This window comes from Lynx rufus, unplaced genomic scaffold (assembly GCF_022079265.1).
Source record: "Lynx rufus isolate CCGP_SWC_20201006 ecotype Redwood Valley unplaced genomic scaffold, mLynRuf1.p SCAF_10, whole genome shotgun sequence".
In the NCBI taxonomy this organism is placed as follows: domain Eukaryota; kingdom Metazoa; phylum Chordata; class Mammalia; order Carnivora; family Felidae; genus Lynx; species Lynx rufus.
Window position 1 is genome coordinate 72,744,791 of NW_025814824.1, and position 15,189 is coordinate 72,759,979.

The 15,189-nt window shown below is 37.9% G+C and overlaps 1 protein-coding gene across 2 annotated transcripts in view; it reads left to right on the forward strand.

The window, feature by feature from the left end:
• Positions 1 to 15,189, forward strand: part of HSDL2 (hydroxysteroid dehydrogenase like 2) — a 73,117-nt gene that overhangs the window by 20,185 nt on the left and 37,743 nt on the right. For both annotated transcript variants that reach the window (XM_047067998.1, XM_047068007.1), the window contains exons 4-6: positions 786 to 900; positions 8,281 to 8,384; positions 9,074 to 9,172. In XM_047067998.1, coding sequence (XP_046923954.1) covers positions 786 to 900; positions 8,281 to 8,384; positions 9,074 to 9,172 — 318 coding nt within the window. The remainder of the gene's footprint in view (positions 1 to 785; positions 901 to 8,280; positions 8,385 to 9,073; positions 9,173 to 15,189) is intronic.

A 15,189-nucleotide genomic window follows, 5' to 3' on the forward strand; every position in this document is an offset into this window, starting at 1 on the left:
AATGTTTATTGCAACAGTATAACCCCAGCAGTAGAAGTTATGATATTCTATTTGATGGAATATTAAGTGCCCTTTAAAAAGAACTATGAATCATGTAGAAACAGAGAAGTGTTTAAGATACTTCTGTATTTTACCATTTTCATTTAACATTATTTAACTAAAACTTGTAATTAAACTTGTAAACAAAATATGTTACATATAGAGGAACTGGACAGAATATACATAAATAATTGTTATTCTAAATTAATTTTATTTTGTGTATGAATTACTAAAACAAATTTGATATACTTTGATGATTTACCTAGAATTGAAAATTCACTCTAGGTCTTTTTTCTTTTCCCAGTTCTCAAGACCAGGAAGGACCTCTTTTATTTAAGTGAGGGTCTTAGGAGGGAGGTCAGTGAGCTTGGAAGGAGGACAGGCCTTGGAAAGATGCTAGAGAGAAGGGAGAACTTTAAGGAAGTTAACCTAAGGTTCTTGGAGGCAAGGAGGGAATACTAGGAGGTAAGAGAACAAATAAGAATGGAAGCTACAAATCACTGAGGACTAAGCCTTCTTACAGTTTCATGCGAAGCTCTGGCTATTGGCTATCTCCATTGTGCCGGTGAAAATACTTGGGTGTTTTAACACAGCTATTGAGTCTTGCATTGGCGTATTGGTCAGTCATATTATCTAAAAGAAGTATTTGTGAACCAACTTAGGGTTCAACTATATAGTGTAAATGTTATTTCTTTTTGTTACAAAGTTTAAATTGCATTAATAGGAAGTTGATTATTTGAAAACAGGAATTGATATTTTGGTGAATAATGCCAGTGCCATTAGCTTGACCAACACATTGGAAACGCCTATGAAGAGAGTGGATTTGATGATGAATGTCAACACCAGAGGCACCTATCTGACGTAAGTTAGAGTTGTTGGGGAGAACATTGCAATGTTTTCTCAGAGAACTAGTTGTAAACAGATTTGAACCAGATCAGCAATACAATATAAAACCTAGTCACTTGTTACAAAGGCCTAAAAGTGCTCCAAGCTGGTAGATGGGATTTTAAACCGTTTTATTCAGAGCTCCTTTTCTCTGTGAATCTAATAAAGTCTAAAGTATAGCCCAAGCATTTTCAAACATTTGCATGAATAAATATATACATGCATACCAAGTCTTCTGATTATTCAAGCTAGCAATCACCTTTCCTTCCTCTGAAAAACCCGAGGTTTTAGTTATATAAGTAAGAAGAAGCCTGTTAAGACTCACATTTTTTTTCATTTTTATTAAATTTTTAATTTTAATTCCAGTATAGTTAACATAGAGTGTTATATTTATTAGCTTCAGGTGTCTGTGAATCACATTTTATGTAACAAAGGCTAATGCTATCTTGGGGATTATCAGGGGCAATACAAAATACAGAATGAAAGCAAATGTAGTCGTGATCTGTTCTGGATGGGTCAGACAGCCCACTCTTGTTTGTTCCTTTTTTTTCTGTTTATTTTCCCTTAGGTTCTACCATTTTTTTTTCATGTGGACACGAGGATAAATCAATATAGAACTTGTTGGTCTGCCTTCTAGGTGTCTCATATGTATCTGCCTTACATGTACATACAAAATAGGTTGTTAGGACCTTGGGCTTTGGCGTTAGACTCCCTTGAGTAGGATTCAAGTCCTACTTCCCACCCTTTCTGATGTGCTATCTCATAACTTTGTGCAAGCAACTTCTTGCAGATTCTGTTTCCTCGTTTGTAAGACGGGGATGATAAAATCACAGGATTCGTTCTGAGGGTTGAACGTAAAGTTTGTTAATAGTCTTGAACTTTTCTCTCAGATGTGTTTTGTTGGGTATGCAAAACTAGGCCTTGACCATTTTAAAAAGTTTGTTTTTACTAGCTACTTTGCTAGTTCAGAATTTTATTAGTTGCCTATATGAAAAAGATTAGATTTACACAAAGATCCAGATTTCTGGCTTTTTATTGAAACATTAGAAAATGTGGCCACAGCATACTCATGTGGCAACCTTGAGCTGCTGTAGCTGAGTGACAGTATTAGCTGCCTCAGTAGATGGCATGAGTCTGCTGTCTTTTGGATGCTGAGGACAGGCTTAAAGGTTGCCATTTTTATTGTTGTACTTGCCTTGCTGTTTTTCTTAAAGAGGGAAATAAAATATTTCTCATACCCATGTGTCTGTCTAAAGTGGGAAAATGAGACATATGCCAGGAGGACCATATGTTGAAAAAAAATGCATTAGAGTTTACTACTTTGTGGATGCGGCGCATATTTCTGTAAATTCAATATGTAAGATATTATCTCTCTTGAATGGAAAGTGTAGTGAATCAAATCCTAGTAAGAACTATGGCAAAGATATAGAAGAGATTGTGGTGAAAAACTTAATGAACTAGAAAAGGGACTACCATTTCAATAGGATTTGTGTTTATTTTCAGCTAAAATAAGCATTGCAGCTCTGTGATGTAGTCATATGTTACATGAAGAAATTATCTGGGCATCAAAATCTTTTACAGATGGTAACTTTGTGAAAGAATTTTGATTAAATATAAACATTCATTTAAAAAGCATTTAGAAAGTATAATCTAACCAGGAATACTGTTGCTCAGCATGTTGAATTAAGGCTTAGAAGGAAACGATTTGTGAAAAGTTAAATCATTTGTGGCAGTTTCAATTGTAGACGATGAAGCCACAGATATAAATACTCCACTCACCAAATTTTATTTATTTAAGGGATCAAGAGAATTTTGAGGTGATTAAGATTTTTTTAGACTAGTATCCATGACATGAGCATGGAAATGACTTGTTAAGTGTTGAGAAACGTCTTAGGAAGTTTAATATAGATTTGTCAAAATTTTAGTAACCATAACTATAGATAACGCTATTGTGATGGTCATTGTTAACTTTAAGCCCAAATGGTCAGTGTTAATTTTAGACTTACTAATGTAGAAATGTTTCACAGAGATGCAGAAGATAATTTTGTTCATTGTATTATTCATTAGGAATTGCTTTTGCTAAAAAGTTTTTTTTATATATATATGAAATTTATTGACAAATTGGTTTCCATACAACACCCAGTGCTCATCCCAAAAGGTGCCCTCCTCAATACCCATCACCCACCCTCTCCTCCCTCCCACCCCCCATCAACCCTCAGTTTGTTCTCAGTTTTTTTTTTAATTTTTTTTTTTTAATTTTTTTTTTTCAACGTTTATTTATTTTTTTTTGGGACAGAGAGAGACAGAGCATGAACGGGGGAGGGGCAGAGAGAGAGGGAGACACAGAATCGGAAACAGGCTCCAGGCTCTGAGCCATCAGCCCAGAGCCTGACGCGGGGCTCGAACTCACAGACTGTGAGATCGTGACCTGGCTGAAGTCGGACGCTTAACCGACTGCGCCACCCAGGCGCCCCTGTTCTCAGTTTTTAATAGTCTCTTATGCTTTGGCTCTCTCCCACTCTAACTTCTTTTTTTTTTTTTTTTTCCCTTCCCCTCCCCCATGGGTTCCTGTTAAGTTTCTCAGGATCCACATAAGAGTGAACACATATGGTATCTGTCTTTCTCTGTATGGCTTATTTCACTTAGCATCACACTCTCCAGTTCCATCCACGTTGCTACAAAAGGCCATATTTCATTTTTTCTCATTGCCTCGTAGTATTCCATTGTGTATATAAACCACAATTTCTTTATCCATTCATCAGTTGATGGACATTTAGGCTCTTTCCATAATTTGGCTATTGTTGAGAGTGCTGCTATGAACATTGGGGTACAAGTGCCCCTATGCATCAGTACTCCTGTATCCCTTGGATAAATTTCTAGCAGTGCTTTTGCTGGGTCATAGGGTAGGTCTATTTTTAATTTTCTGAGGAACCTCCACACTGCTTTCCAGAGCGGCTGCACCAATTTGCATTCCCACCAACAGTGCAAGAGGGTTCCCGTTTCTCCACATCCTCTCCAGCATCTATAGTCTCCTGATTTGTTCATTTTGGCCACTCTCACTGGCGTGAGGTGATACCTGAGTGTGGTTTTGATTTGTATTTCCCTGATAAGGAGCGATGCTGAACATCTTTTCATGTGCCTGTTGGCCATCCGGATGTCTTCTTTAGAGAAGTGTCTATTCATGTTTTCTGCCCATTTCTTCACTGGGTTATTTGTTTTTCGGGTGTGGAGTTTGGTGAGCTCTTTATAGATTTTGGATACTAGCCCTTTGTCCGATATGTCATTTGCAAATATCTTTTCCCATTCCGTTGGTTGCCTTTTAGTTTTGTTGGTTGTTTCCTTTGCTGTGCAGAAGCTTTTTATCTTCATAAGGTCCCAGTAATTCACTTTTGCTTTTAATTCCCTTGCCTTTGGGGATGTGTCGAGTAAGAGATTGCTACGGCTGAGGTCAGAGAGGTCTTTTCCTGCTTTCTCCTCTAAGGTTTTGATGGTTTCCTGTCTCACATTCAGGTCCTTTATCCATTTTGAGTTTATTTTTGTAAATGGTGTGAGAAAGTGGTCTAGTTTCAACCTTCTGCATGTTGCTGTCCAGTTCTCCCAGCACCATTTGTTAAAGAGGCTGTCTTTTTTCCATTGGATGTTCTTTCCTGCTTTGTCAAAGATGAGTTGGCCATACGTTTGTGGGTCTAGTTCTGGGGTTTCTATTCTATTCCATTGGTCTATGTGTCTGTTTTTGTGCCAGCTAAAAAGTTAAAAATGGACTATGTTATGAGTTTTAAGAACCACATACACTTCCACAGTTTCAACCACACAGTTAGTTAGATGCTTTACTCATGTGAGCTACAAACATGATTGTCTGCTCTGTGATGAGATTATGTGGCAATGGTGTATTGTTGAAGACATTTTGGCTTTAATTTGAAAGAAATCAACTCTTTTTTTATTTAAACGTTTTTTAATGTTTATTTTCGAGAGAGACACACACACACAGAAAGAGACAGAGCATGAGTGGGGGAGGGGCAGAAAGCGAGGGAGACACAGAATCAGAAGCAGGCTCCAGGCTCGGAGCTGTCAGCACAGAGGCTGATGCAGGGCTTGAACTCATGAACTGTGAGATCATGTCCTGAGCCAAAGTTGGATGCTTAACCGACTGAGCCACCCAGGCATCCCAGAAATCAACTTTTTACCACCCATGATAAAATTCCCAACTCAATTCCTATAGAAAGATTGGATCAAAGACAGTTTTTTCAGTTGATATTATGACTTATGTAAACACAAATGTTTGATTGTCATTGATCATTCCTTGTGAAATTACGTCTTTGGAAAACATTTGGCGAGAGCAATCTGGCCCCTTTCCTATATACCATGGTCATTTTCTAAACATGAAAATGATGGCCTAAACTACATTCTTGCAATTGTAGGTTTGAAGGTTCAGTTCGAAAGAAAACAAAAAAACCACTGTTTTCAGACTATAAGATAGTGAACTAACCTTGTTCAGCTACCTTTTTCAATGAATACTACTTGTGTAGTTGAAGAACTACAAATGGAACGTGTAAGCCATATGGCACTAAGGTACTCAAAACTAAATATGAGTACATTGAAATAGCAGATCTACAAATATCTCAGGAATAGATACCCTAAAATATAAACCCTTTTTTAAAACAAAGATTCTATTCATTGTTGAAAGTTCCTCCATTTAGGAACAGCTGTTTTTTTATTTAATTTTTAATTTTTATTTTTGTTTTAAGTAGGCTCCATGCCCAGCATGGGGCTTGAACTCACAACCCTGAGTTCAAGGGTCACATTCTCTACTGACTGAGCCAGACAGACGCCCCTGGAACAGCTATTTTTAAAATAAAACTAAATAGTTTTCCAGTTAAAGGCTTATTGCAATGCTGAATGAAAGACTTGACATTGGCCTTTGGACCAGAGAAAAGGTGTCAGGTTTTTGGCTCTATGGAAGGTGAAAAAGAGAAATTTGATAATGAAATATTTCCATTTTATTTTGTTTTATTTTTTATTTTGTGACACCCATTTATTCATGGAGGGAAGGTATAGATTGTTTTCTCAGGCAAGCCTGAGAATCATTGTGAGGGAGAGAGTGGGGGCAAGGCCCAAGGAACTCACCTGTTTGGAAGTTTCAGCAAGGATCTAAAAGTGTTTCCTGATCCCTGGCACGCAGGACCCTGTGGCCTGTGACTTGTGTTGTAAAGGTTTAGAGAAACAGGGTTGGAAGGCAGACCCTTAATTTATATTTTTAAGTTTCGATGAAATATTTAACCTCAGGTGTTATATGTGTTGGTATCATGTTAAATGCTTATAGAAATTCAGTAATAAAGTTTAATTGTAGTATTTCTGAACGGTTGATTTTTCCTGTACCCAGCTTACTTTATTCATTTATTCAAATACCCTATAGGCATTTGAGCTCATAACCCTAGTTAGGTAAAATAATTCGTGTAAGAGTGGTAAGTGCAGTGCCTAGCACACAGTAAGTTTTCAGTAAGCTTAACTATTTTATTAAGCTGAAATATTAGTACCTAAGCATGGCACTAATAGTTTTTAATATGTAAGATAGGGCTTATTACTGTTAAAACTGCAGCTCATTTAGGGTCAGTAATGCTGAGGGCCAGGTAGGCAAAGTGCAGGTGGAAAGGTTTTGTCTAATAGATCAAAGGAGAAGCTCTTGTGTATAATGTAAATGAAATGAGTTCTTTACTTTTTGAGTGTACAATGTGGTCATGGTCTTATTGCCTAGAATAGATTGGAGTTTTTTTCCTCCTGAGATTTTTGAGGTGCATCTTCACTGTTTTAATGAGTATTAGCTGTAATATTGTTTGCCCCTCCCCAACTCACCCACACAAAAGTAAAGCACCTTTGGAAAGGGAAAACAATGTGTATAAAAAAACCCTTTGGTGATATGGATTGTATTTGGTTTCTAGGCTTGAAAAGATGTAGGCTTGAAAACAGGTAATGAGAATGTTGTACATGTTCATAAAACTAACGAGAAGAATGAACTAATTCAAAATCCTAGAGATTATTGAATGTGATACAAAACTAAAAGCTATACAACTATTAATCTACATATAGTATGTTATAGCTTAATAAATTTAAAATATTGGATCTTTTTGAACATTTTTAAAAAAATATATAAAAACTAAATTTTGCTCCCAGAAGTATATTGCATTGCATATTGGTGCAAATTAAATTTGGGAATGTATTGGGAGTTTTGTTATTAAACTACACTTCCAGTGTAGCAGGAATACCACACCTACTAGGATGAAATAAGTTAGCATATGTAATAGTAATAATAGTTGTTTATTTCATGGTTAGTTATGCACTGTTTTTTTTTATGTTTTTTAATATTTATTTTTGAGAGAGAGAGCGTGAGTGGGGGAAGGGCAGAGAGAGAGGCAGACACAGAACCCGAAGCAACTCCAGGCTCTGAGCTGTCAGCACAGAGCCTGACGGGGGGGCTCGAACTCACGAACTGTGAGATCATGACCTGAGCTGAAGTCAGATACTCAACCGATTGAACCACCCAGGCGCCCCTGTGCACTGTTTTAAGTACCTCATATTTATCATCTCATTTTAATCCTTTGGTCAGTCTTCGATGGTAGTAGGTGTTACCAGCATTTACAAATGAACTGAGAGTTAGAATGTATTTTGCCTAAGATCACACAATGAAGAGACAGAAAGAGGGTATGAACCCAGGTCTGTCTGACTTGCGTACCATGTTCTCTACTACAGTGCTGCCTGTGCTGACTGGCAAATACATTAACTTACCGAAAAGTGTGTGTGTGTGTGTGTGTGTGTGTGTGTGTGTGCGCGTGTGTTGGGGAGGGAGAATTGGAAGGATGTAGTTGAGGGTAGCCTCAGTTGGATTTAAGGCTAATGTACCAGGGTTTTGATTATTTTCATCAAGCAGATCATGTTAGGCTAGTAAGCAAAACTTCAAAGATTGAAAATTACTGCTTTTCCTGTCTTTGTTCTAGAAAAGTGAAAACAAACAAAAAGTACGCTACATTACTGAGCAAGTTTAGTTGCTTTGTAGAAGTAGTTTAAAATATAATTTTAGGGACACCTGGGTAGCTCAATTGGTTAAGCATCCAGCTTCAGCACAGGTCATGATCTTGTGGTCCGTGGGTTCAAGCCCCACATTGGGCTCTGTGCTAACAGCTCAGAGCCTGGAGCCTGCTTCCGATTCTGTCTCCCTCTCTCTCTGTCCTTCCCCTGCTCACGTTCTGTCTCTCTCTCTCTTTCTGTCTTAAGAATAAATTTAAAAAAAAATTTTAATATATAATTTTAAAAAGTGGGTAAGTTGTTAGAAAGCTGTTGACTTGTGTTTTCTTTTGCTTTCAGATCTAAAGCATGTATTCCTTATTTGAAAAAGAGTAAAATTGCCCATATCCTCAATCTCAGTCCACCGCTGAACCTAAATCCATTGTGGTTCAAACAGCACTGTGGTAGGTGGTTGGTTGAGGGGATGGTTTGTTTGGTTAATTTGCTTTGTATTAAGTCAGTGTATCTATGATGTGATCAAAATTTGTACATGGCATTCAACATTAAAGTTTCTGTGCGATATTGGTAGCACTTTGGAAAGTAGATTCTTCATCTTTTATCTGTAATTTAAAACGTTGAGGTATAGTTTACATTCAATAAAATGCACAGATCTTAATGGCTCAGTTTGATGAGTTTTGACAAATGTGTATACACCTGCATAACCAATAGCCAAATTGGGATATGGATTTCCATCATTCCAGAAAGCTCCCTCCAGTCTCAGTAGGTGTGTTTTTTGTATATAACTTATTCTTCAATGAAGTTGGTTAAAAGCTATGAAGTACTTTCACTTTCACAGCAAATTAATGATTTGAGGTGTGTATGCTAACCTATAAGAATTATGTATAGGTGCTTCCTTTAATATAGTTGCATCAGATACTTAGTCCTTTTTTGTACATAATTTACTAAAATTTGGACAGGCAATTGGAATAGAAACTCCCAGTAAAACTGAAAGAAGTTCAGTTTTAATTGACTAGATTAAACAAATTTGCAACTTTTTGTTCTTGTTTCACTGGCAGTATAGCCATAGAAAGAAATTGGTTATACTCACAAATTAGTCCATTAATTAAATCCTATTCTTTGTGGTTTCTTTCAGCTTACACCATTGCTAAGTATGGTATGTCTATGTGTGTGCTTGGAATGGCAGAAGAATTTAAGGGTGAAATTGCAGTCAATGCATTATGGCCTAAAACAGGTATGTACTTAAAAAAATATATCCATTTAATTAGTTTTTCATTTATTGTCCTTAACAGTTTTGAGATGCATCTTGGGTGGGTAGGTTGAGGTGGCAAACAAGTTAAACTTTTTATTATACATACAAGGCTCTTTTCAGTCACCTTCTACCTTTGACTTGGACTACATGACTGACTTTAAAGCCAATTACTATGCTAGAGACATCGAACATTGGGACACTTGAAGAGTTTCATTAAAGAGAGGGGCACCCGGGTGGCTCAGTCAGTTCAGTGTCCCAACTCTTGATTTTGGCTCAGGTCATGATCCCAAGGTCATGGCTCAATCAGTAGAGCATGTGACTCTTGATCTCAGGGTTCTTTTTTTTTTTTTTTTTCAGGGTTCTAAGTTCAAGATCCACTTTAGTCATAGTTTACTTAAAAAAAAAAAGAAACTAAATGCAACAGCTACTTAGGAGATTGAATTATAGCATAAAAATGCTTTCTGGATCTACACAGAGATTGTGTTTTGAATTAAAAAAAAAAAACTGTAGTTGAGGGATTGAGTGGTCATTGTTAACACCTGAATAAGTAGCTTGGCCGTTGAAGTGTAAGAGATATCTCAAAATGCAGAGCAAAAACACTCTGAAGAAAAAGAAAATAGACTCACGGGACTTCCCATGTAAATATCAGGAGCCCCAGAAGGACAAAACAAATAGAGGAAAAACAGTAATTTAACTAAAAATAGAAAATGGGTGCCTGGCTGGCTCAGTCAGAAGAGCATCTGACTCCTGATCTCAGGGTCATGAGTTCAAGCCCCATGTTGGGTATAGAGATTAAATAAATAAAATAAATAAATAAATAAATACATACATACATACATACATACATACATACAATTTAAAAAAAAGAAAAAGAAAACAATTCCCTTTAGCCAAAGACTTAAATGTGTCAGTTGAAAGGTTTACCAAGTGGGAGGCTGAATTTATGGGGTGGCGGGGGGGTGGTATAGACATCTGGGAGACATCTCTGAATTTCAAGGATAAAAAGAAAATCTTGCAAGCTTTCAGGCAAAATATGTTACTTACAAAGGAAAAAGATTGCATCAATACTAGAAGGCAGTGAAATAACATCGTGGATTACTGATAGGAAGGGACCCATTCAAGATAACATTTATTGACAAGGGGAAGATATAGGAGCATGCAAGGATATCACATTTGAGAAAAATCTAGAAGTGCTGTTAACCAAACAGCAAATCAGTCATAGTCAAGACTTTTCAACATAGAGGGAAATGGAGTGGAGAGGAAATAATGGCAAGCAAAAAACCCTGTAATGCGTATGGTTAAATGTAAATGAGGTGTGATAGAATGACCAAGAATATGAAATACAGGGTATCAAATAAGAACTCTTGGTATAGAAGACATGCATAAGAGAAAACTTTAAGATTAGTCTCTGGGCAAAAGCACTAAACAGTCTTTTTAAAGCTTAGAAGTCGGGAAAGGACGAAATATGAAAGTAATTGAATTCTGAAGGGCTATATAAGCATTGGAAGATTGGGGACGGAAAAGTATTCCGACAGTCTCATCTTGTGGCAGCCACAATACTAGATGGTATGCTTTTTAAAAATTGTATTTTCTTTTTGGGGCTAGGGTATGGAAATGCTTTAGGATCTTAAAGTTACAGATAACTACCTACCTTTTCTTTTAATTAATTTTTAATTTTAATTCCAGTACAGTTACATAGTTATATTAGTTTCAGGTGTACAATATAGTGATTCAGCAATTCCATACATTACTCAGTGTTCATTACCATAAGTGTACTCTTAATCCCCTTCCCCTGTTTCACCTGTCTCCCCACCTACCTCATTTCTGGTGACCATTAGTTCTCCATAGTTAAGAGTCTGTTTCTTGGTTTGTCTCTTCTCTTTTCTTTCTCCTTTGCTCATTTGTTTTGTTTCTTAAATTCCACATATGAGTGAGATCCTGTGGTATTTGTCTTTTCTCTGACTGACTTATATCACTTTAGTTTTATACTCTCTAGCTCTATCCAGGTGTCTCAGGTACTTTCTCTGCAGTTGGTTTATTCACATCAGGATATAAACAGGTTTCACATAGGGGCACCCAGGTGGCTCAGTCAGTTGAGTGTCCAACTCTTAATGTCAGCTCAGAACATGATCCCATGATTGTGGGACCAAACCCTGCATCAGGCTCTGCACTGAGCGTGGAGCCTGTTTAAGATTCTTTTTCTCTCCCTCTCCCCCTCTTTCCCTCTCTCCCTTTCTCCTTTTGCCCCTCTCCCCCTCTTGCCCTTTCTCTCTAAAAAAAAAAAAAAAAGTTAACACATTACATTTGTGTTATAGTTTTCATTTATAGTAGTTACACTTAATTTTTTTTCCTTGTCACTGATTTCTTGAAAAACCAGGTCATTTATAGAATTTCCAAAATCCTGTATTTTCCTGATTCTTCCCACTGTGTCTTTTTTTTTTTTTAATTTAATTTTGAGAGAGAGAGAGAACGCATGCGAGCACGTGAGCTGGGGAGGGGCAGAGGTGGGGGGGACAGAGGATCCCAAGCCAACTTTGCCCTGTTAGCACAGGAGTCCAACGCGGGGCCTGAACCCATGAACCGTGAAATCATGACCTGAGCTGATGTCAGATGTTCAACCGACTGAACCACCTAGGTACCCCTCCCATTGTGTCTTTTAACATGTTTCTTTATTCTCTAAGGACCTTTATATTGTTTATTCCTATTTTTCTTCCTTCTGAAATTATTTTGTGTATTCATTTATTGCTCAACAAATACCTGTTGGACAGTTACCATGTGGCAGACCTTGTGCCAGGGTACTGTGCCTACTTCTTTGACCTTTCACCTAATAGATGACTAGTTTGGTAAGAGTTGACCATGAAAAGCACATTTAATCCAGCATTTTTGCAAAGTATTGCAGCCCTAGCAGTACTTTTGAACTGAATTGCCACATGTAACCTATGAAACATACCCAGAGTTCTAGCTTAAGGACAATTGGGAGATTTCTTTTTATCTTTATTCCCATCTCCTGAGTGAAGGGATTTCCTCAGCATCAAGAAGTAGTGGAAGGGCCAATGGCCTGTGGTGTTGAAGCTCAGGAAATGGGGCTGTAGGTGAGAATGTATGGGGCCCGAGGGCGTGTTGCTGATACAATTTCTAGGAAAATTTAGCTGTTGCAAGCACCTCTATAGTTACCACCTTGCTTTTCTTCTGAGGGCTCCAAGAATCAATTTTTTAAAATTCCTTTCTTCTGTTTGACCGAGATTCCTTTCTTCCCTGGCCCACTGTGGGATTGGAACCGTGTTTCGTTGCTTCTTAATTTCCCTGATGTTTCTGAAGCAGATACAGTTCTCTTAAGATTTTTCTGGAGAGTGATATTCTTTGCAGTGAGGCAAAAGGTGAGAGTGAAAGAATGCTTCTATAGCATTTTTCAAACTGCATGTCAGGACTCATTGGTGAATCATGAAATCAATTTCGTGGTTTGTAAAATTGAGTTAGAAGGTAGCAGCCAGAATTTCATTGTTTTGTTTTACTTCTAATGGAATAAAAAATAAAATATTGCGGGTGTTAGTCGGTACTGTTTCATATTTGAATGAATATGTGTGTGAGTGTGTGTATATGTATGTGTTATGTATTACTAGTCATGTAGGTAAAAAGTGATACTTATTGTGGATCACACTGAAGAACTTTAAAAGCTCACACTTTGTGGTGCTTTTCTTTTTCACCTTCTTTTCCTTCTCTCATCCTTTCTCAGCCTCCCCCCACTTCAGTCGTTGCTGTTATTGGTAGATAGTGAGGGTCAGGCAGTTAATTAGAAAGGGGTCTCTCTGATAACAAAGTCCTAACATCGTATTTTTCCTTTTTTGTACCTCTATTATGTTACTTGTCATTTTCTATTCATTCATCTTCTGAACATTTGTATATGCCAGGTACAATTCTCTGCACTCTTTATTCGTTATGCATCTGAAGATGATTTATGAAGTGTCCACTTGTGTACGAGGCATTAAGGGGAATGAAGATGCCTGTGATAACAGGCCTTACTCTTGGAGTTTACTGTTTAGGGTACCATTGTCTGCACTTTGTTCTTCCCTTCACCCCTCCACTCTGCTCACCTTTAGGTCTTTGGAACCATGGGGTAACAAAGTTAGAAAAAGCCTAGTTTGACTCTAAGAATTTTAGATTTTATTTGTACAACAGATAATTTTTGGATACCCGTTATGTCCAAGCTCTGTTTGAGTTGTTTAAGACACATCAGAGAACAAAACAGACAAGAAGCTCTGTCCTTTTGGAGCTTGCAGTTTAATTGGGAGAGATACAATAGACAGTTAACATAAAGAAGAGTCAAGTATATAGCATGCTAGAAGGTGATAATGCTATGTAAAAAAATAGAACAAAGTAAGGGGGATTGGGAGTCTCAGATGTTGGGAGGGTAGATTGCAATTTTAAATAGAGTAGAAGGGTTTATATTTTTCAAGAAGGTGACGTTTGAGCATAGACTTGAAGAGGGTGCTGGAGTTAGCCCCAGGAATGTGTTAGCTACAGGGTACCTGAGAGAAGCATTGAAGGCAGAGGAAATAGCCAGGGGAAAGGTCCTAAGAGGTGAGCATGCCTGGCATGATGAAAGAGCAGAGAGAAGGCCAGTGTGGCCAGAGTGAGGGGAGAGCAGTCGAAAATGAGATCGTGTCCATAAGGAAATGGGGATCAGATGTTGTAGGTCCTTGCCAAGACTTGGGTTTTTACTCTGAGTGAAATGGGCAGCTTTTGCAGGGCTTTGAGTAGAGAGGGACCTGATCATACCTGAATTTTTTAAAGGATCTAAAGAATAGATTCTTGGGTAAAGGGAGAAACAGGGAGACCAGTTCAGAGACTACTGCAGTATACATGTTGGTAGCTGTGACTGGGGTGATAGCAGTAAAGGTGATGGAGAGTGGTCACATCCTGCTGTATTTTTTTATTTTTATTTTTTAATGTTTATTTATTTTTGAGAGAGAAACAGAGCATGATTGGGATATGGGCAGAGAGAGGGAGACACAGAATCTGAAGCAGGTTCCAGGCTCTGACGCAGGGCTCGAATTCACAAACCGTGAGATCATGACCTGAGCCGAAGTCAGATGCTCAACCCACTGAGCCATCCAGGTGCCCCTATTTTGAAGGTGGAACCAACAGACAGGGAAAGCTGCAGATGGGGCAGGTTAGGGAGCAAGGTTAGGAATTCATCTGGGGGCATTGTGCTCATGCATCCATATGGAGATGGTCAGTAGATGGTTGGATTTGTAAGTGTGGGTGTCAGGAGAGAGGTCCAGCAATTGGAGATAGCAATTTGTGGGCTATCAAATGTAAATGCTACATAAGAAGAGAAAGGACCATTAGCCATTGCAGCATTCAGAGATTAGGAAGGAGAAGAACCATATAGGAGAGAAAGGTAGGAAGAAAACGAAGGAGTGTGATATCCTGGAAGCCAATTGAAAAAAGTGTTTTAAGGGAAGAAGGGGAGAGATTCATTATGTTAAATGCTGCTAGCAGTTGTTATAAGATGGGGACCGACCACTGGATTTAGTAGTCTGTACATCTCCTTCACATCACTTAACAACATTTGTAATTAAACTCTTGATGTTATTTTAAAAATTTTTTTAATATTTATTTATTTATTTTTGAGAGAGAGAGGGAGAGCACACGCAGCAGAGGTGCAGAGAGAGGGAGACACAGAATCTGAACAGGCTCCAAGCTCTGAGCTGTCAGCACAGAACCCGATGTGGGGTTTGAACTCACAAACTGCAAGATCATGACCTGAGCCAAAGTCGGACAGTTAATCAACTGAGCCACCCAGGCACCCCTAAACTCTTGATTTTATAACTTAGTTGTTTAATGTCTTTCTTGCTAGAATGAAAGTTTCTAGAAGGTAGAGACAGAATCTGCTTTGCTCATTTTACTGTAGTCATGGTAAACATTCAGCAAATATTTGATGAGTTAATGAATGTACAGTATGATTACCTTCTGCCTAGCTCCAAACAGAATACTGC